The sequence below is a fragment of the Watersipora subatra genome, chromosome 4 (genome assembly GCF_963576615.1).
Source record: "Watersipora subatra chromosome 4, tzWatSuba1.1, whole genome shotgun sequence".
NCBI lineage: Eukaryota > Metazoa > Bryozoa > Gymnolaemata > Cheilostomatida > Watersiporidae > Watersipora > Watersipora subatra.
In genome coordinates this window covers 54452171-54476216 of record NC_088711.1, presented here as the reverse complement: position 1 = coordinate 54476216, position 24046 = coordinate 54452171, and the positions used below count along the sequence as shown (strand labels likewise).

The 24046-nt window shown below is 38.2% G+C and overlaps 1 protein-coding gene across 2 annotated transcripts in view; it reads left to right on the top strand.

Annotated features, from left to right (window-relative positions):
* LOC137393033 (band 4.1-like protein 3) overlaps positions 1 to 24046 on the top strand; it is a 51597-nt gene that overhangs the window by 15490 nt on the left and 12061 nt on the right. For both annotated transcript variants that reach the window (XM_068079416.1, XM_068079415.1), the window contains exons 3-9: positions 1064 to 1174; positions 15646 to 15697; positions 15960 to 16035; positions 16607 to 16828; positions 21629 to 21869; positions 22878 to 23076; positions 23465 to 23619. In XM_068079416.1, the coding sequence (XP_067935517.1) occupies positions 1064 to 1174; positions 15646 to 15697; positions 15960 to 16035; positions 16607 to 16828; positions 21629 to 21869; positions 22878 to 23076; positions 23465 to 23619 (1056 nt within the window). The remainder of the gene's footprint in view (positions 1 to 1063; positions 1175 to 15645; positions 15698 to 15959; positions 16036 to 16606; positions 16829 to 21628; positions 21870 to 22877; positions 23077 to 23464; positions 23620 to 24046) is intronic.

Below are 24046 nucleotides of genomic sequence, written 5' to 3'. Positions count from 1 at the left end.
GTTAAGTTATTATTTGCCTTGCGGTTTTCTTTGGTGTTTAATGGCTTGTGCTGATCTGTAGTCACAAGCCTTAGTTATGCGTGTTTTGATGACCTAGAATCGTAGGCACTGCCGTTGCATATGGTTTCTGAATCAATTCAGCCAACGAAATAAACTCAACAATGTGAAACTTAGTATTGCCCATCTCTATGTTTCCATGAGTATATGACTGATTCGGTGGCTACGACTAGGTGGCTAGTCGAAATGGGTGAATAGGCGACCAAGAAGCATTAAAAAATCTTGTTTGTCGATTTATCGTAGCCACAGTTTTTGTAGGAAGGCAAGGTATTGTGCTCTTTCATGATCTCCAAATAACCTATGACACAAAATGACTTTATATAGAATATTCACTCCCATCAATATGTGATTTCCTTCCACGTAAACCCCTCTGTCAGTAAAGCCTGGTTTCCATATGACAGCGCAATGATCGCGCGCGGCTCAGTGATCGTGCGCAATGCGTTTCTTGGGTCATGAGGCAGTGTTTCCATATCGCGCGTAAGCTCCATGCTTGCATTGGACAGGGTGGATATTTTCCTTACTTTTTCGTAGGAGAGACATATTTCTTCGGAAAAACAGACCTCCGTTGCGAAATTACGCTGTCATATAAAAATCAGGCTAATAAGGCTCGTTACTCTTTCGTACGGGAGACCGATTTCTTCGGAACAAAGCCCTTCGCTGGAATTGTGGGATAGGTTGAAAGGTCTAGGTGTATTGTGGGATACATAATCGCATGCACCCATCGCAAGGATCCATTCTGTTGGATACTTGCGATCAGCGTACGCATGTCGCGCGACCGTCGTGCGTTGGCGTTTCCATATCACAACTGGCCTACGCACGACGTCGTGCGCCTTGTTGCGCGCCTTGCGCTGTCATATGGAAACCAGGCTTTACACAGTCCTCTCTGTCTATGTAAACCTTAGTCTGAAGTCTTGCCCTGTAGGTTGAAGCGTTGGCACAAAACCTTTGTTGACACGCTTGGTATGCTTTCTGCCAAAGAACTTTGTCTCCTTTTGTTGTATTCTAGAAAGGTGCCATTGGTAAAGAGCTATTTGATGCTGTTAAAGAGAAGCTAACACTAAAGGAGGAAGGGGACTATTTTAGCATGTCATATATTGAACCTAAATCACAGCATCGGGTGAGTGAAACGTCTGTTTTAGGTTTTTTGTGCTGTGTTATGAACTTGGACAGAAGCTTGAAGGTAAACTTTCACAAGATTTTAGTTGATTTTATTAGAAAGTATCGGTTTTTCTATTATTTAAAATTGTTTTTGATGTTTGAGGTGAACTGACTGTCAGGATGTTCCAAGACAAATCAACAAAACTCCGTCGTGACTAAAACGCTCAAAAGAAAAATACATGCCGACTGATGTCACTAGTTGTTATCGTTGCTATAGTTGATATTAGCAATTGCATTCAAGTTGCAGCATGTCGTGTCTCTCTTTGTAACTATAGACATTATAATCGTACTTTCACTTGATCAGCTTGTTTTAACCACGATCAAGTTTTATCAATTTCAAACTTCAAACATCCTGACGGTCAGATCACCTCGAATATCAAAACAATCGGAAATGATCGAAAAATGCTGATACTTTCTGATAGAATCTACTAAAATCTTGGATAAGTTCATCTTAAAGACAAGCCAAAGTATTTCTATGTGGATTAAGGCTTTCGTAGCTCTCAAACCAAATGAACCATAACGGGAGGGGGGGTGGTTACCGATTTTGAATTGTTATGTTTATCAGAAGCGAATTTTTTTATGAATGAAAATGATACGCTGAAAATGATATTCATATGCTTCTGATTTTCAAATCCGTTTGTTCTGAGACAAATAAATGAGAAGAATCATAACTAAATTATTAATTAAATGAGACAGTTTTGTCTTTTTTATGCAGTTTGGTTGTTTACCTTTTGAAGAGCGGTTATTATCCCATTTTGCTATAGTCCTACCATGAATAAATGCTATGGAGGTATTTTTTCTATTTGAAAAGTTTGCCATCAGTTATTATTCAGTGTTATTTTGATAAATTACTTCTGTGCATATGTATCTGGTCATTCATTTGCCCTTTCTATAAGTTAGTAGGAATTTCTACAGTGGCAGATGAATGTGGATAATTTTTTTCAATGTAAATATCTAATTGATTTTTTAATCATGCCCACTAAAAACATGTGTTTATGAAAGATTTGTTCAATAATGTTATACATACTAATTGCTTACCTAATACGACCTTAGCAGCTAGTAATGATTTTTAACAATTAACAACATTGTGTGCCCTATTCGCTTATGATGTATTGGTGTTTTACCTTGTAAAAAATGACCGTCAAATGACTCTATCTTGGCCAGTAGGTCAGGCAAACAAAGTTGAAAATGTGGCGCCTTCACCAAGACCTCGATGAAAAGTCGATCTTTTAGATCATGAACTAACCTCTGCTGACAATGTTGTGGTTTTTATAACATGGAGTTTGTTCAGTACTGTCCTGTGATTGTTTTACGGTACGATAACGACTCCCTACATTATAACAATTTTATTTTTCTGATGGATGGATGACAAGTGACTTTCAGCTCAGCAGTGGTCTGTCGTTGATATGACAAGTTTGTATCAAACCTTTAGTTCAAACTAGTTTTATACGTACACTTCGGAGTTTTGTATTGTTCAAGGCATGCTGAATTATGGCCACGCTGTTATATGTACTATATTTGTATCATGACTACTAAGAGATTGTCTGCAACCAATTTGAATGGAATTAAACATCAGTGCTGAGTTGCTGTCGCTACTTATTTTCTGTACTTTGTCGATACACCGGACAAACACTAAATGCAAACTAGATTTCCTGGGTACTAGTACATATTGGCTATATAATAGAGAGCCCTATACAAGTCGTTTTCTGTTTCAAGGGCGGCAAAAGATATCGATATTTTTAAGGCTAACTACTTTCACTGAGTTGACACATATATTATATGGAATTCTTTACGTTACATGAAGCAACAAATTTACATAAATTCTTTGTTATGTGGAATTAGGAGCGTCTACTGTGTAAATAATTTATTTCTGCACTCTTTTAAAGATGTGATGTTTTGGAGATTACTGGAGAAACATAATGGTTGATGTAAACAGAGTCTGATAGAGTGTCTATATCATCTAGTGTGTATGTTTTTATTAGTAGTATTATTGCAGTAAACAGAGTCTGATAGAGTGTCTATATCATCTAGTGTGTATGTTTTTATTAGTAGTATTATTGCAGTAAACAGAGTCTGATAGAGTGTCTATATCATCTAGTGTGTATGTTTTTATTAGTAGTATTATTGCAGTAAACCGAGTCTGATAGAGTGTCTATATCATCTAGTGTGTATGTTTTTATTAGTAGTATTATTGCAGTAAACAGAGTCTGATAGAGTGTCTATATCATCTAGTGTGTATGTTTTTATTAGTAGTATTATTGCAGTAAACAGAGTCTGATAGAGTGTCTATATCATCTAGTGTGTATGTTTTTATTAGTAGTATTATTGCAGTAAACAGAGTCTGATAGAGTGTCTATATCATCTAGTGTGTATGTTTTTATTAGTAGTATTATTGCAGTAAACAGAGTCTGATAGAGTGTCTATATCATCTAGTGTGTATGTTTTTATTAGTAGTATTATTGCAGTAAACCGAGTCTGATAGAGTGTCTATATCATCTAGTGTGTATGTTTTTATTAGTAGTATTATTGCAGTAAACAGAGTCTGATAGAGTGTCTATATCATCTAGTGTGTGTTTTTATTAGTAGTATTATTGCAGTAAACAGAGTCTGATAGAGTGTGTATGTTTTTATTAGTAGTATTATTGCAGTACACCGAGTCTGATAGAGTGTGTATGTTTTTATTAGTAGTATTATTGCAGTACACCGAGTCTGATAGAGTGTCTATATCATCTAGTGTGTTTGTTTTTATTAGTAGCATTATTGCAGTAAACAGAGTCTGATAGAGTGTGTATGTTTTTATTAGTAGTATTATTGCAGTACACCGAGTCTGATAGAGTGTCTATATCATCTAGTGTGTATGTTTTTATTAGTAGCATTATTGCAGTAAACAGAGTCTGATAGAGTGTCTCTATCATCTAGATAGTCTAGAGTCTGATAGAGTGTCTATATCATCTAGATAGTCTAGAGTCTGATAGAGTGTCTATATCATCTAGATAGTCTAGAGTCTGATAGAGTGTGTATGTTTTTACAAATAGAAAAACAAAAGGTTTTAGTGTAAAACTCTTGTTGCTGAGAAGCTTTTTAGTTAGCTGCTTATATGGTATCTTCATTACTAAGAATTTCAATCAATAGGCCTATATCATTATTAACTAGTGTTCTGATGGCAGCAATTTATCAGTTCTTTGCTGGTTAGAAGTGCCTTCTGAATTTCAGCACTTTTTAGAACTAAACGGTCTAATGGACTTGAAAATTTAATTATGTTGACAATATATGCCTCTTAAAGCGATCAAAGTTTGGTAATGCTATGTGAACCGCAAATACAAAAAGAACTCATGTTCTGCTGGGCTGCCATGTCTCATTTCTCGGTCCATTAGAAGTGCCTTCCTTATTTTGGCAATATCTCAAGGAATAATCATCCAATCAACTTGAAACACTTGAATTTTGCTGAAAAGATAGGCTGCACAAAATGATCAAAGTTTCGTAATTCTTCATAAACCAAAAGTCCCAAGTGCAAACATAATTAGTGTTCTGTCAGCAGTCATTTTTTATTTCTCGTTTAGATGGAAGTGTTGTCGGTGTTTTGGCTATAGTTGAAGAAATAATAGTCCTATCGACTTGCAAAATTTGGAATTATACTGAAATCCTATACCACACGGGGCCACCATAATTTCGCAATTTTTCGTAAACTGGAAGTACGTAAAACAACACGAAGCGAGTATATGATCAGGTGGAACGGGCATATCATCAGGTAGAATGGGCATATGATCAGGTGGAACGGGTATATGATCAGGTAGAACGGGCATATGATCAGGTGGAACGGGCATATGATCAGGTGGAACAGGCATATGATCAGGTAGAACGGGCATATGAGCAGGTAGAATGGGCATATCATCAGGTAGAATGGGCATATGATCAGGTGAAACTGGCATATGATCAGGTGGAACGAGCATACGATCAGGTAGAATGGGCATATGATCAGGTGGAACGAGCATATGATCAGGCAGAATGGGCATATGATCAGGCAGAACGGGCATATGATCAGGTGGAAAAACATATTCCTGGGTTATCTCATGCCTATACTTCAAAGTGTTATAAATGCAATACAAGTGTTATACAAATCTATATAAATATACCGTGAAACCTCTAATTGAACGCCATGATGGTCTATTTTTCGACCCTTCTATGGTGGCGGTCAATTGCAGGCGGCGTTCAAATAGAGGCTGGCAGTCTATTTTTCAAATAGCTTGTCAGAATTTTCGTAAGATAAATTTAGCCCTATTACAGGCGAAGCGAATGTCGTCCATATTTTGCCCTCTTTTTCCGGTGGACCGATATTAAACATCTTGAATGTGATAAATACCCTACAGCAGGGGTGTCAAACTCATTGTCACCGAGGGCCACATCAGCGTACATCTGTCCTCAAAGGGCCAGATGTAACATAGAATTGTAATGAAATGTAATCGAATAATGTAAAAGAACTTAAACTAGTCGTTGATATTAAATAACTCTGACTTTATTACTTAAAGTTGCAAACAGAACAGTTGCACAGCAAAACATGCAGAACACTTGTTTTCGAAAAAAAATCAGAAAAGTTACACAATACCCATCAACATGGGCATACTTCCAGTAAAATCAAAAATTGTGAGCTGTTAAGAACATGAATTTGTTGGCATACACACGTTAAATCTGCAAACACTAAATAATTGCAACAGCAGCAACACAAAATCAATATGTAAGCAGCAAAAAATCCAAAGATTATTTGTTATTTGCTGAAACAAAGTTAGACTTGCACCAAAGAAATTACGAAATATACAGTGTTTGACTAAAATTAGCAATTTATTACATACAATACAAAGTTATGAATATTATTTATACATGTACAGTTAGTCATGAACATGAAAATCACGAAACTATAATTTCGAATTTTTTCTCGCGAGTATTATCTTCAAAGCATAGCAAATCTACATTCCAATATAACGCAAATAAACTGTCAAAAACATGTTTCAAACAATAACAATATGTTCAGTAACTCTGTTCTTGACTTTTCAGACTTCAGGGGCAGCTCTAAGAATGAATATGATCCTATTGAGATTGAATGATAACTTTTGTCTGACTACGGTTGACAGCCTAAAAAGTGCATTTTTATTCGAGTATAACGATTCAAATTGCCAAAATTAAAAGTTATTAAAAACTTTGAAACATTAAAAATAATGTTTCAATTTGATTTATGCAGTCTTTCACTGTCTTACCCCTTCTGAATCTGCATATTTACTTCTGGAGTTGAAAAAAATTGATCGCGAATGATAAATTTTAAAGTGACGGCGATGATTTTCGGTTCAGTTAGATGTCGCAATGGGCGTAGTAAATTAGTTATAACTTTTGCCAGAGAGATCATTGAGGCATATATATACGTTTGTTTGATTGGCCAGAAAAATTTTTCTGACTAATCAAAATTATTCTTATGTAATGTAAAAATAACAACACAAGGAATAGATAAATTTCAGAGGCAAGATAACTCGTGTTGGTGTGTGCCTGGCAACGTTATAATTACGGGAGAATGCGTCTCGTGCGAATGAGTAATTAAGCCCTCGCGGGCCACATAAAATGAGGTGGCGGCCCGCGGGCCATGTGTTTGACACCTGTGCCCTACAGGATGAAAATATTCGATGAATATAAAAATTCACGATTTCGCGAACAGTCAATACCGCGAATTATTAAATTCCACGAAAAGATAGTTCTATTTTTAATCACAAGGGAGAATAACTACTACCTCCAATTTAAAAACTAGTCGCTAGGCATAAATACTAAATGTAGCTGAGTTTCAAAACATTTTTAAAATAGTCTCCGGGGCTTTGAGTTAACCTCATTGCTAATGCATCACATTTCTTTACAAAATTATTCAAGGTGTCACAAGATATGCAGAATGGCGTCATCGCAAAAATAGCCGCTGGCAGAAGTACTAAACGTAGCCGGGTTCCAAAACTTTTTTAAAATCATCGCCGGGGCTTCGAGTTAAGTCCATTGCCAATGCATCAAACTTCTTTACAAAATTATTCAAGGTTTTCACAAGTTATTAGGCATGGCATCATCATCGAAAAAACCTCTCCTACCTTCATTTTACATTGAAATCAACTCTATCAACCTCTAATACCGAAGTTGAGGACGATAATGATTCTGATCTGGACATTATGGTATGTATTTGATTTGCAGTGCAGATATGTTTTTCCATAATTAACTGCGTTAGTTAATTCTTTTGTTTAAAAACTGATCGTGTTCATTAAATACTTCAGCTATTGTTTTTGTACTTTACGCATGTTAATATTTTTTTTTGTGTTTACTGCAGATTGAAAATGAAACAGCACTTACCGGTATTCTGATTACAAAAACTAAAGACAAGTAGTAATATTCACCAAGGCAGGAATATTGGCAGAGAAGCAACTAATCGACCTAGACCCTTTCTTCAACAACAACTTCTTGATATCGCTGCGGCAAACTTGATTATATTATATATTTTATTTCATGTATAGATATATTATAATTTATTACAAACTTGAGTGTACCAATAAAATATTTCAAATACAAATAAAATTTTACAAACGATGAATGGAGTAAATAAAAACTGCTTCGCCCATGTGGCGGTTCTCTGACAATAAAATTAAACTAATACTCTTGATAAGTAAATACTAGCTTGTAATAGTGCTCTCTGACTAGTCATTTTAGTAATAGCAGCTCTATATCGCTGTCACTGTCTTGGGTAGATGTTAAAGGCGATTCTCTCGCTACTACATGGCTGGTAAAGGAGTTATCATCAGAACGCTCCTCGTGGCTTACTATTGGAAAGTTCTGCCTGTTGGCAAAAAAATTGTGCTCGTAAAGGCGTTTTTGTTCCTTTTTTAAAACAGATATATTCTCCTCGTTAGCAGCTGTAGTCACTTCTACTTCAATTTCAAGACCTCCCTGAATGATTGGGATCTTCTAGGAATGCTATCTACCACCCTTGCAGTCGTTGTGCCTTCGTGTTTGATGAAAATCTCTCACACTAAAAAAATAACGAAGTGGTAGGGATGGAAAAAATAAATATTGCGCTTTACCGAAGAACCAAAGTAAAATTCAATTATTAATTTAGTAATTGGTTTTGAAAAAACTCATCACTTACCACAAGTTGTTGGTTCATCAAAGGCCTCCAAATCGATGAATATTCGTGAAAAACCTCTGGACGCAGCAAGGAATTTATAGCTCAGCATTATCGACTTGTACTTGTCAGCTAAATAGAAACTTAAACACGCGGTGTACGCTTGCGAAGGGTTAACTCTATTCCTAGCTGAAATAGAGTTAACTCTTAATAGAGAGTGACTGCGTTCCTCCGCGAATAAATTAGTCCGCGAATATGCATGAAAAAGGCAATTTGCGCGAAACTTTACTCTGCGAATATTTTCGTTCTGTAGGGTATGTGTAGTACGTACCATAGGGAGTTGTTGCCTTCAAGACAGATGTATAACATAAACATTGAATTTAACTTAGATGAATTTAGCTTATTGAACACATTTAAAATCAAGTTTTAGAATGTATTTTATTAAACTAAACTTCAACTTTGTCATTGGCTAACATTTTATCACCTGCCTGTTCCCGGTTGCGTTTTCACTTCAACGAATAATGTTGAACTTGTTCAAATATTATTATATCATAGTAGTTTAGATAATGTTGGATTATGTTTTAGAGTTGTCTGCTCGTCTTTATTATTATTCAACTTATATTTTACCCACAATTCTTTTTCTTCTTCCCTTGCTTGATTGTATCCTGATAATGGTGGCTGTATAATAAAAGGACTCAACTATAAATCCCTTATAATCGCGTATAAAACAATAGGTTATGGGCCCAGGAAGACTCTAATATCAAGCAAGCACCATGGATGATAAACTGTCTGTGGATAAACTTACTACGTCCAACTATTCTACATGGCGATTCAAACTGAAACATTTGCTCATTGCAAAGGAACTTTATGAACATTGTGACGGTAGTATTACAGAGCCAACGGAAGGTGCAGATGCTAAGAAAGCTTATATAAAACAATCACAGAGAGCTCTTAGTCATATTGTATTGGCGATCAGTGATGAATTCATATATTTGATCAGTGAGTGTGAGACACCGAAAGCAGCGTGGGAGAAGCTACAGTCTCACTTCGAAAGAGACACACTAGCAAATCGGATATATCTAAAGAAACAATATTTCAGAGCTATCATGCGTGATGGTACATCTATAGAAAATCATCTAAAATATATGAAGGATATTGTAAACAAGCTCACGGCTATCAAAGCCCCGGTGAGGGAGGAAGATGAGGTAGTAACACTGTTGGGCAGTATGCCGAGTAGCTATGCAACTGTCGTGACAGCCTTAGAAGCGCAAAAGCCTGAAACCCTAACATTAGAATTTGTTCAAAACGCGTTACTCAATGAAGAGCAGAAACATGGCGTAAAAGCTGCCGAAATGAATTCTGGTGAAAGCGGCAAGTATGGAAAAACGACTTCAAATTCTGACACTGCCTTATATACCGTCGGAGATAACACGTATGAGAGAAGATGCTATGACTGCAATTCACCATATCACATGGTCAAAGATTGCACAGCGCAACAGAATAGTCGAGGTAACTACAATCGTGCCAACTACAATCGTGGAAACTATAGTCGCGGAAACTATGGTCGTGGTCAGGGCCGTGGTCAGGCGAATCAGCATGGAGCTAAATTTGTGACTGAATCTCAAGCAACTGAAATTCAAAGTGAGGAGAGTGCTTTTCTAGTAGGAGAAAATATAGCGGCAGCGAAAGAATGGCTCATTGACAGCGGGGCAACTCGTCACATGACTCCTGAAAACGGTGGTTTCAGTACATGCACAAAGTTTGACCAGCCTGAGAAAGTTGCTATAGCGGACGGCAGAGTATTGGATGCCATAGGCTCAGGTAACATTATGATATCAGTGTCCGTTAGCCGGAAAGTGAAAAGAAAAGCCACTCTCCACGATGTACTTCATGTACCAGATTTGAAACAAAATCTATTCTCTGTACAGTCGGCCGTTAGTAAGGGTATGATAGTACAATTTGGCCACAGTAGATGTTGGGTTAAGAACAAACTCCACCAAATACATGCTATGGGAACTCTCGTTGGGAAACTTTACTATTTAGATCTGGAGTCGTCTGATCATAAAGCTAATCTAGCGTCGTCGTGTAACGATATATGGCATAAGAGACTCGCTCATATCAATCCTACCAGCATCGGACTTATGAACCGTGAACAGCTTGTTACAGGTGCCGATCTGTCTAACGTAAGTGTAGGTACCATATGTGACCCTTGTGTGAAAGGTAAAATGGCTCGAAAACCGTTTATAGCTAGAGATGGTATTAAATCTACTAGAGTGCTAGAACTAGTTCATAGCGATGTATGTGGTCCAATGCAGAATAAATCAATTGGTGGCAGTAGATATTTTGTGAGTTTTATTGATGATTTTAGTAGATTTTCGTATGTGTATTTTATCAATGAGAAATCGGATGTATTTTCTGTATTTAAAGAGTTTGAAGCCTTGGTGACCAACCAAACCGGCCAGCCAATCGGAACCCTTCGAACTGACGGTGGAGGGGAATACGTATCAAGCGAATTCGAAGAATACCTGCGCTCTCAAGGTATTCAGCATCAACTAGCCGTTAGATATTCACAACAGCGAAATGGTGTAGCAGAACGGTATAATCGCACTGTATGTGAATTAGCCCGCGCGTTAGTAATCGACGCCGCATTACTGAAACATTTCTGGGCTGAGGCCATTTCAACAGCTGTTTATGTTAGGAATCGTGCCCCCACTACTGCTCACCATGAGCCCACAACTCCATACCAGCAATGGTACAACTGTAAACCAGATATTAGTAATCTAAGGGTGTTTGGTTCTTTAGCCCATGCTCATGTACCAAGTGAGCTCCGTCAGAAACTGGATGATAAAGCAGAGAAAATGATGTTTGTTGGCTATAGCCTTAGATCGAAAGGCTATCGTTTATATAATCCTTCTACTAAGAAAGTCGTAGTACGCCGAGATGTCGTGATAGATGAAAATAGGTTAGGGTTACCAGAGTCCGAGACTAACCAATGTGAGGATGAAGACAACTCCGAAAAGCTGACAGTTGAATTACCAGAACCTGAAAATCACTCAGCAGTTACACGAAAATCACAGCGAAACCCCAATCCTATTGTAAGATTCGGGGTTGATGAGTATGTCAATCATGTGGCTTGCCTCACCAGCAATATAACTGAACTGCTAACAATGTCAGAGGCTATGTCTAGTCACCAATTGAAGCAATGGATGAACGCTGCCTCCGAAGAATACACCACATTAATCGATAATCAAACCTGGACATTAGTAAAACTACCGGCTGGTCGTAAAGCCATTGGTAGTAAGTGGGTGTTCAAAACCAAGTGCAAACCCGATGGAAGCGTGGACAGATTCAAAGCTAGATTAGTAGCCAAAGGGTATAGTCAAAAACAAGGAATAGATTACGATGAAACATTTGCACCAGTAGTGCATCGGTCATCACTTCGAGCGCTTCTATCATATGGCACGGATAGAGGCATGTTGATACATCAAATGGACGTAGTAACAGCTTTTCTCAATGGTAAAGTTTCTGAGGAATTATTTATGACACAACCTGATGGATTTGTATCTCCTGGAAATGAAGAGTTGGTATGCAAATTGAATCGCTCTCTGTATGGCCTAAAGCAATCATCACGATGTTGGAATCTAGTCCTCGATGAGTATCTGCGGCAGCTTGGCTTCTCTCCTTCGAGCGTTGAACAATGTGTCTATGTACGTAACGACCATGGCGATCAAACGATATTAGCGGTCTATGTAGATGATATCGTAATCCTAAGTGACACTGATCAATCGATGAAAATAATCAAAGAATCGTTAAGTTCAAAGTTTCAGATGAAAGACCTAGGGCAACTGCAATTTTGTCTAGGTATAAACGCGGAATTCACAGACACCTCAGTGAAGCTGCACCAGAAACATTATATTCAGCAGATTCTTGAGAAGTATGATATGTCCGACTGCAAAAGTGTAGCAACCCCGTTCGCTACAGATATACAACTAGTGAAGGATGACGGCAGTAAATCTGTGGATCACACTCTATATCAATCGATCGTAGGCAGCCTTCTCTACGCATCTACAGCTACACGACCAGACATCGCACATTCTGTGGGAGTGTTGTCGAAATTCAATTCCATGCCGACCCAAACGCACCTCACTGCCGCAAAGCGCGTTCTCAGATACTTAAAAGGCACCATGGACTATGGGATTACATTCAACAAAACTGACACACAACCCGTTGGTTATTCAGATGCTAACTGGGCTGAGAACGACGAATCTAGACACTCGATATCCGGAAATGTTTTTATGTCTAGCAGTGGGCCAATCAGCTGGTTCAGTAAACGCCAATCGACAATCGCTCTGTCTTCAACAGAAGCCGAGTATATCGCAGCTTTCGAAGCTGCAAAAGAGGCAGCCTGGCTACGGCAATTATTCGTTGACATTACTCGAGAGACATTACCACCCATAGTACTCCGCATAGACAACCAATCGGCCATCAGCATAGCAAACAACACTATTATTAGTAAGCGCAGCAAGCATATGGATATAAAATATCATTATATTCGACAAGAAGTCCAAAACCACAATATAGTCACAGAATATTGTCCAACTGATGATATGATAGCCGATATCTTCACCAAACCCCTACCTAAAATTCGTTTCGAGAAACTTCGTGTTATGTTAAATGTGGGATAGACGCCTGGCTGGCCGGTAACTAGAAACATTATTATTACAGGGTGTACGCTTCGTATTTGCATACATTATTTTGTTGTGAAATTATCAAAACTATGTGGGAGTGTTCAAATATTATTATATCATAGTAGTTTAGATAATGTTGGATTATGTTTTAGAGTTGTCTGCTCGTCTTTATTATTATTCAACTTATATTTTACCCACAATTCTTTTTCTTCTTCCCTTGCTTGATTGTATCCTGATAATGGTGGCTGTATAATAAAAGGACTCAACTATAAATCCCTTATAATCGGGTATAAAACAATAGAACTGAGAGATCGAGCGAGCATTGTACCTCTTTCATGCTTTGTGGGAAAGATTTTGATGAATAGCATGTTGGCATCTTCGTTATTCCGACGTATTCAGCACACAGACTGCCAAATTATAAATTTAAGAGAAACCTTTGTTGGCAACGTATGGCGAAAAAATGTTATACGGCGAGGGTTAAAAAAACATCGTATTCTATATCGTAATGCGAAAAAAATCATATAATTTGGTCATCGTAACTCAAAGGCGCACTGAAATGGAAAGGGCAAATGGGCTTGTTAATGGAAAATCCTTTTTTGTCAGAAGTTCTTGTAGAGTAGGTATTATTTAAAGCAACATAATATTATAATATTTGTCATAACAAGTTTTCTTACAAATATTCTGTTGCAATATTGTGAAAGCCGACACAGTTTATTTGTTTCAAATTTATAAAAATATTCTAAAGGTAGCGCATCGGTGTCTAACTTTTAGCTGCGCTAGAAATTTAGAAACCGTCAGCCAATTCTTTCAGGGTTTCATCGAATAAGATTACATAAAGTTATTTATAGGCAGCACTGAACATCATTGCGCGTCAAGGAAGACAAACCAAAATTTGTTTTAATATAACTCAACATATAAAAGCAATTTTCTATGTGAAGTTTGTAAGTTTGATGTTGTACGTTAAGCATATAGTTGAACTTTGGCGCCTCTACATACAAGTTTTTGCGACAAACTGAAATTTTAGTTAAATGTGGACTGCGTATGATCATCTCTCCCAGTGTGAGGGAATCAGTCATCAACTGATACTTATAGTAAATATCTGGTGATTGTAAAACAGCATTGACTTTTCCTGCTATTCAGCGATGAGTCAGATTTGAGCAATGGCAATGATTCGGTCCAGTAGTGGGTTTATCACCGAAATCTGTTGCAATCAAACAGATTATACACAGTTCACGCTTGACTCACTTTTTTAGATCCAGTAAGTAATATCATGGCTGAGATATATTCAGCAAATGTAAGCAGTTCTGCTAGCAGCCTTCTTTTGTTTGTGTCGTATTTTTATGCTGATTTTTATGGAGCGTGAGCATTTGGCCCTACATATGGACGTTATTGTATTTCCAACATGTCATTCAGCTGGTTGTTTTTGGTAAACCTAATTGTTTCAACAATACTGGAAGGTCAATTTGAGAATAGAAAATGTAATGCAAGTCACACAACTCTAGCAAGAGCTGTTCTATTTGGGTCAGTCACCTGATTGACTGCTGCATCAACTTGCTGCGGCAGGCTCTCCCCGAGTCTCTTCACTGGTCAGCGATGTTGTAGCCAGTCTATTTGTGACAATGCCTCTATCAGGCATCTATAGTTACTTATCTGTATGCATTGCCCATAATTGTAGTTTTTATGGCCCTTGAATCATGCGAACTGTGGGAGATATTGGCGTAAAAGCAGGACGAAACATCCACGAATAGTAACTTGATACTGCGATTAGGCGCTCCAGTGATGACTATTATGTGTTTAGTACGTACTAACTTTGCTTGCGCGTCACTGCCTGTCAATTCGATATGCCATCTGTCTATCCTAACCCATTGCTCTGTCGACCTGCTTCTATTCTTATTGCCATACTAAACTGAGTTGAGGATACGAATTTTGTAGTCTACTAACACGAGTAAAGGGAGATGACAGTGGTTTTGTAATGTATCACCGGCTCATCGCAACTTACACATGTACTTAACACTGATTTGCTGTTAATTTCCAATTCTTTCGAGTCGGGTGCTTCTTTTTGGTTCTCTGAATTTACGGGTTGCTTAAAAAGGTCGTCGTTTTTAAGAGGATGACATTTAATGAAGTGAAATGGAGCGACAAATCTTTAGTAAAAATGCTCACAAAGCAAAGATACATCTTACACCTGCTGTTTAATTTGTCTCAATAGAAGCTGACCGATTGTTTTTCTCCTGTTCCAGTGCCAAATGTCATACGCAGTTATCTAATTCATTTTGAAATCTACATGTACTTATTCTAAAAACATTGTATGTTGGCGTACATTAAAAGATTATGTTGTAATTTGCTCAATATTTTTACACCTAATGTTTAATATCCATCATCAGCCTCTCCTCCTCTACTTACGAGACTACGATGTTTTAAGAAGCTATGATCATATCCTCTCGTAGATTACTTTGTGTGCAGTGTTAAACATTTGAACTAGCTTTGCTCTAAGATTTCCATACAACTGTTATTTAAGGCTTGGTTGTACTATTTACTATAGTTTTATGTTGTTCACCCATCCTTACATTCCTGCATGTTCTTATCCACCTTTTCTGGGTATCTTTTCAGCGATGGATGGACATGGAGAAACGAATAGACAAACAGATGGAAGGCAGTCAGGGTAAGTCGCGGCGGTTATACCCAGGTAATGTTGAAATCGATCTGCTCTTATCACCCCTGTGTCAATGGAATGTGAAGCACAGCCGAGTTAGTATGTTGTTTTACACTGGGTAATCATGTGAAAGGCTTGACGAACAGAGGCAGCTGAGCATGTCACTGACAAATTAACATCTGTTTGCCAGCAAAACATTTCTTTATCACTCTTTGCTGCTCGAGTCATGCCAGCGTGCCATTGTCGCTTCACTTCCTTGGTTTTGTTACAGCGCAAGTACATGAGTTCTCATTTGAACTGAAGTTCTATCCTCCTGTTCCTGAGAATCTAAATGAAGACCTTACCAGGTAACCCTGGCTTTTAAATGATATTGGTTTAGCTGCAGCTGTTAGTTATTGTAGAAATAGTTTGATAACCTGCGGGATATTGTCAGGAGGAAGGCCATATGAGAAGGATTTTCTGACATTTTAGAGAAAGTGGCCTACATGGATTGAATAAAATGGCTCTCGCGCTCACTAGCTTGTGACTGGCCACGGCGTCTTACAAAACATTTTTCCTATTTAGTAACAAACAATAGTCTTTTCAAGTCTTGCTATTCTTCCAATTCAGCTATTTTCTGTTTATCGATTGCTCGCTCTATCGACTGCATGTAATCTTAATTGCCTTTTCAAGTGTTCGCTTTCATGTTGTTGGCGCGATTTTTGATCGCGATTGCAGAAGGGCAACTCCTAATCACAAGCACTCATGTTGGTAGTTTGTAGGACTCACTCGTGTTGTTTTCTTCGTTTTACATACATATTTCCTAAAAAAAATATGTGATGACCATTTTGTGTGGGTCAATCATCTGTAGATTGAGCTCAATTTGGTTACACAAAACCTGCATCATTATTATTATTCTGTCGCTCTTTTCCGTTTTAGATATTTCATAGTTCTACAGATCCGTAAGGATCTCTGGACAGGTTTGCTGCCATCCTCGTTCTACACACTCGCCATGCTTGGCTCATATACAGTGCAGAGCGAGCTCGGTGACTACGACAGGAATGAGCACCATGGCATCGAATACTTGCGTCCTTATAGCTTCGCTCCCAAGTCTACGGAGGAGCTCCTTAGTAGGATAGCCGACTTACATCACTCACACAGGTGTCAACAACCTGCTATCATAACTCACTATTGTCGCTCCTTGAATTCCTGAAGCTGTGTTCTCAAACTTGGCAAGCTGTCGTTTAGTTAGAAAATCAGTGTGATTTTAGTTTTAAATCATTTTAACTTTACAAGAACTGGGTAGCCGTGAGAAAAAATTCATTGTAGCCATGTTCCTATCTGACACTATCTCTTCTGTCAGTCCTTATTGAGTTCAGTTGAAGCAATCATATACTCATTTCAGTTTCCACCTTGAACATGTAAAAAAAGAAAACTTTTAGGTAAGAGAACCCACTATTACATGAGCTGAACAAAATTCGGATATGGGGAAATTAAGAGTTATCCAACCCTGATCATACATCAGACTATTTTACGGGAACTAAGAAAGAATGGGACGGTGTGGTTTACTATCAAAGATGGTTTGGTTTTTTGCTAAAATACCATGCTGCAATGGGAGCTCTGCTGATTTTATTATACAGGAGCTGGGCACTTGCAGTGGTCTATCTGCTGCTCTAATGTATTGTATTGTCTCAAAACCATTCTTTCCACGTTGTGATTGAATGCCTCAAGTGGCTTTTATTTGATGAATGACAGACTGCCTATGTATTGACCCACATCTTTTTCCTGCTTCCTGTTGAGTGCATGTTACTCAACAGGCGTGTTCTAGTTATTCCTATCGCTAGTTACTAGTGTTGCATTTCAATTTTAGCATAAGGCATGCCAAGGGAGGCAACTCAAACTTGAACATGGCTTTAATATAAATCGGAAGAAAAATAGATTATTCTGACTTGAAAATTTGGAAAAAAAATCGTTTGTGCCAGATCTTCAAATGTTACCCTAGTTGTCTACTGTCAGTACTACACCAGAGCTTTGTGGTGCTTCCTGAGTCATCGCATCTTTGTGTTCACCATTAAGTTGGTTGTATTGAAATTCTTTCTTGTCTCTTGCACACGGCGTCAAAGTAAAAGGCTACTGCTGATCTAAACTGCACAGTGCTGCTGATTTTCTAATTTGTACCAAGTCGCTGCACAGACTTTCCTTTTTCGACCTTATTTGGTTGAAGTTCTTCATCTCCCATTTGTATGTTAAGTTCACATTTTGAACCATTTATTGTAAGTTCTGGCTTATAAGTCAACCCGGCGTATGTCAAGGTCTAAAGTTGGATTTAAAAATCCTGGTTCAGACAGATACCAGCCGTGTAAGCCAACCCCTTCTCTGACTCAAATCGTTAGACCTCTAATAGTTCAGTCAGCATCAGAGGCAGGCGATGTGTAGCTGAGGAAATGGCATTAAAAGACGGCATTAGCAAAAGCGCCCATGTTGTTTTTGTTCTTTCGGCATTACCCACAACAATTAACAAAAGAATTAGAGATGACAGTTCTAGTGAAGACCACAAGGCAATACTTCACCATCGCATCAGCCTGTTTCGTCGATAGAGCGAAACTGCCGCCTTCGATATCGTGTACATTTTAACAGGAATCTATTAAACAAGCATTCTATCAAAAACCGTGATTCATGTAAAAAAAGAATGGATGGATGATAGTGGACATGTCAAATGGATTACTAAAATGTGGGCTTCTGGGCAAATACTACGAAAAAGCATTAAATTTCAAAAGAACGTGTTAGTCCAGAAGAGAATCCTAGCAATGACAATTTGAACGGTGAAGAAACGACATTGTGTTTGATCCATCTCATCCTAAGTAGGATTACTAGTGATGTACTATTTTATAAATAAGTCCTTACATGTCATATCATGTAATTTTGATTTGCAATGGTTTTTTCAAGTTGAATTTTACTAGAATTCGTTTCATGAAAATTGCACCCACTGTATAAGTTAATGATGGATTTTTAAGTTTGAACTTTGGGGGTCAAATTGTTGACTTATACGCCGGATAAACCTTATAACCTTATAAACCTTGCACGTGGATAGGATGTGCGTGACTGCGAGTTTACTGTCTTGCCTAGTACTGATTAGAGGGCAGGAACAAGTTGAACACAAGCTCTTGACGTGTCTTCTGCAATAAATTATGTAGTCCGCATGGTGATTGTTGGTTTCATTGGATGAATTGAATGATACCATTCTTCGGTGACTCTCCGATTTCTACTTCGATTGACAGAACGATTGGTTGATGATTTGTTTCTGTCGATGGTTCACTTTCCTTTGTTACAGCCATCTTAATCTATTGATTGGTTGTTAAAGTAGGTGTGCCATAGAATGTACATACTTTCTACAGTAATCACTTTTTTATATTTGATTTCTGTCAAAGCCAAATTTAGTTTTGCCTTGGTCATTCCTTCTAGCGCTGTCAACTACATTCTCTAAGCTATATTCAACCTATAAAGCAAAAGAATAAAAATTCTTTTTCTTATTTTTAGTGTAGCTAAAATGAAAGATTATGTATTATTTAGGCTTTATGACAGTTGAACAAGCCCAACAAGAACAAAATTGAAAAATTAGTGATGGTTGAATTTGCTAACTTTCGAAATGTCTCTATACCTATAGACTATGATGCATAATGATTGACAGGGGTGCAGACTCGACTTTTCCGACTGCTGCCTACTTCAAGAACTTGAGCTCGATAACCAAGAGATCACACTTACATCGACAACGGAATTGTTTTTTTGGCTAATTAATTTTAATTACATGTAAATTGCACATAGTATAAAAACTGGTGGTGCAGTTATATGCTTCTCACATAGGTTTTTCTAAGTGCTTAACTTAGGGCAGCATGTAGCTGGCTTTACTAAGCTATAGCAACAATACTACCAACTCCTCGTGGTTGAACATCCCGAGTGATTGACAAAAAATTGATGAAAAAATGTCTCCAAAGTTGTTGATTTTATAAACATTTTTGTGCCATAAACAAGTTTGGAATCGACAACATAAGTCGTTGATTCCAACTACGGAATCAACAACTTAAGTTGTTAAAGGTTGACTTGCAACAAAATTCACATTACAGTTATTTGGTATCAAAAGATTTACCATGTCTTACTCTGTTGTGTTGTAGGTGCCAAATATATGGAAATGTGATTACAAGCTCTTAAAAGCTCAAAAACGAATAGCCGCCGTAGATTGGAATCCGTTTATTTCTCAGCCATGACAGTTTGGATATTGTCTTGTCACGTGATGTTCTCACGTGAATTGAAAGGCCAATAAAAAGCTCGATATGTAACTTATCGTAGCACTAGTTTATGACAAACACTTCGGGTTTTACCGAAGACCCCGTATCAAATATAGATGCTCGCTACTTTACAGTTTTGTTTTGGCTTGGTCTAATCGGCAAGTCGTAATCTGATCATGTGACCCAATACTTCGCAAATAATTTCTGCAGCACTTTTCGATTATCACAGGTGACCGACAGGCCCGTCATGATTATCAGACAATGATATGTACTCCTTCGAGGTAAGGTTAAAAAATTAAACGAATTTTTACGGTAAGTTATAAGATATCACTGCTAAAAGTGACAGCATTACAATGACGATAAAATAGACACGTAAGAACAATAGACATGGTTTTATTGAATGCGTGAGGTATATTTGCGAAAATATTTCGACGAATAAGGTTGCATGAAAGTGTAAACAGAAACCATCTACCATAGCTACGTCATATTTGAGCTGTTTTGGAAAGAGAATCTAATCTACGGCGGTCTCATGTGGCTGCGATTAACTGTTCGTTTTTGAGCTTTTAAGAGCTTGTAATCACATTCCCACATATTTTACACCTACAACACAACAAAGTAAGACATGGTGAATCTTTTGATATCAAATAACTGTAATGTGAATTTTGTTGCAAGTTAACCTTTAATTATTAAACTTTGCCACTGTTCCAACTCTTAGATTTATTGTAAACTGACGTCTACCGTTTTAACCATTATTATCTCACTATTGCAATGATTTGAAACTCTGCGACTTTTTGAAACTCGGCAATGGTTAAATAGGGTTTGTTATTAAAGTCTCGTAAATATTACAAAAACATCACCGGCAGTATTTCCCATTTTAGCTGCTTCAGAAATTGACAGCTTCCTACTTTTCGTTGTATATGCTTATATGAAGCATTGCGTAAGTGGCAGCATTTGAATGTATAGCGTAGGTGGCAGCGTATGAATGTATAGCGTAAAGTGGCAGCATTTTAATGTATAGCGTAAAGTGGCAGCATTCAAATGTATAGCGTAAAGTGGCAGCATTTTAATGTATAGCGTAAAGTGGCAGCATTTAAATGTATAGCGTAAAGTGGCAGCATTTGAATGTATAGCGTAAAGTGGCAGCATTTGAATGTATAGCGTAAAGTGGCAGCATTTGAATGTATAGCGTAAAGTGGCAGCATTTGAATGTATAGCGTAAAGTGGCAGCATTTGAATGTATAGCGTAAAGTGGCAGCATTCGAATGTATAGCGTAAAGTGGCAGCATTCGAATGTATAGCGTAAAGTGGCAGCATTTGAATGTATAGCGTAAAATGGCAGCATTTGAATGTATAGCGTAAAGTGGCAGCATTTGAATGTATAGCGTAAAGTGGCAGCATTTGAATGTATCGCGTAAAGTGGCAGCATTTGAATGTATAGCGTAAAGTGGCAGCATTTGAATGTATAGCGTAAAGTGGCAGCATTTGAATGTATCGCGTAAAGTGGCAGCATTTGAATGTATAGCGTAAAGAACAAATAAATCAAATCATGAAAAACTGACGGTAATATGCAGTTTATAAATTCACAAGGGCACACTTCCTATAGGAAGTTGGAAGTGTATAATCATGTTTTACCTTAGGTTATGGATTTGCTTTTAACAGTATAATTGTGTTTTTGTAGGGGGATGACTCCAGAAGAGGCGGATCTCTACTTTTTGCAGAATGCCAAGCGTATGGCCATGTATGGCATGGAATTGCACGAAGTCAAGGATAACAAAGGAAGAAAGGTTTCATTGGGCATGTCTGCGAGTGGCCTTTACCTATACGAGGGTCGTCTCAGAATGGACAAATACAAGTGGCACCGTATGCTCAAGATGTCCTACAAGGGTGACCATCTTCTCATCAAAGTCAGACCAGCTGAGGTAAGGCTGTTTTCTTCTTGTTTGCTGGCTGCGTGGATCTTTGATTAGAATTTTTCGTGGCACCATTACCATTGCCCATCCTTAACAGTAGTGAGTGGTAATATGTAGCTTGGTAAAGTATTTCTTATGGTGGCTGCGATCGGTTGCTATATTTGCTATCAGAGGCAGGCATACATTTTGTCTGAGAAGGTAAATCAGTATTTAGGATGAGTTGTTATGTTCTGCAGGGGTTGAGAATTGTTCTACATTGGCTAGAACTGTATAAAACTGGGTTTTCTCACTCATTTTACTAATTAATTGCAAGTTTGAGTAATTTTACTTGCAAGCTTGAGTTGGACTCCATCTATTAGCCAATCACAAACTGAAATTATACTTTTAGCCAATCATGTGTGAAGTTCTCATTTGATCAGCCAAAGCCCTCACATTAAGCCCGGTTCCAATATCGATTGCGAGACCCCGGCGGTAACTTGTGAAGCAAAACGCTTGCATCGCTAGGCTTGGCGGCTTCTGTTCACATATAAAGCTGCATCGCTGATAATCGCATAAAATGTTCACTTGCCCTGCCGTTTCGATAATGGTGACCTTCACCTGTTCAGTGCATTTTGGGAAGGTTTTGTCTGCGGCTTTTCGCAAAATTTGAACAGCGCTAAATTTTTGCGTACCCGGCGTGTAGGTTCACACTTCACCGCTAATAGCCTGCAATGCTGTCGCCCGTGCTTTGCGGCGTATCTGGGAAGCAGGCTTTAGAAGCATACCGAGATTATAGAGACAGAACAGACAGCCCTGTTTCGTGGCATCGAAGTTGAGACATCAAATACCGGTGGCAGGGAGTCATGAACAAGTGTACATGGAGTCTTCTTGAAAATTACTGTCGTTTTAGCCATTGTATCATGGCCAAACCTGTTCAAAAAATGCAAATCGAACAGTGGCTGTCTCCTCCTTCCCATTGAAACCATACTAGGTCATAGGTCATACTCATGATAATTGAAGCTATATTTACTGTTCTAGTACGAGAAGTCTGAAAAAGTGCATATGTTCAAGCTGCCTAACAAGAAGGAGGCCAAGCGGCTGTGGAGGATAGCCGTCGAGCACCACCAGTTTTTCCGACTTAAGCAACCAGAACCGGTTGACAGCAACACTTTTGGCACGTTTGGCTCTCGTCGTTGGAGAATGTCTGGTCGCACAGCCACTGAAATTAAAAATACTGGTGAGTATTGTTAGCACACATGGGAAATAAACTTGAGATGGTAAGCTTGGGGAGTGACATTCATATGTACGGGACATAAGACAGTAAGATTACAAACCTTTTAGTTAACTTTTGAGGAATGAGAGGGTGTCATGGAGAGAGGGTGTCATGGGGAGAGGGTGTCATGACTTGCTAGCCATTAGATATTACATTATGATTGGGAAGGAAGTCTTTTCATTTTCAATTGCTTGTGTTTGCAGTGAAATGAGAGAATTTCGCTAATTGCAGAGTTGTACATATGGGTTTAGCAATTTCGTTTTTATCTGCATGTAGTTAGTTAGCTACCACCATTTTTAATGTGGCTTTCCAGTGCAGTAGTGCGAGTCTATGCTCTGTGTAATGCATGCAGGCACACCTAAAAGGGATGACTACTCCAAACCTGGCATCTTCCTTTCTCCTGACAATTATCAAGGATCAATGGAGGGCCGAAGTGGCACATTGCCGTATAGTCAGGGTTCAAGGGGTATGGACCCGACCATGATTAATCCGTATGGCACATATGCGGTGAGTTTTTGGCAGTTGTCAAAGCCTAAAGCTCATAACTTTTTTAGGCTGATATGGGCTGTGATACTCGACATGAACAAAAACATCTAGTAAGATCATGTGGTATATTTTGCCAGGATGGGGCATTTCGACCAACAACAGTTGTCTTATTTTACTATTCTCGTGTACCTGGTAAATATGTGAGCCATGACATCAGTGTGGGTGTTAAAGATCAACTTGCGCAAAATTTCAGTAGATTCAATCAAAAATTATCACTATTTTTCTATCATTTACGATTATTTTTTATGCTCGAAGTTATCTGACTGCCAAGATCTTTCAAGATTAGGATCAACAAAACTTGATCGGATGAAAAAAGCTCCGATCAAGTGAAAGTGTGATTATGACGTACATAGTTGCAAAGAGACTGACGGATTAGAGGCGGGTTACA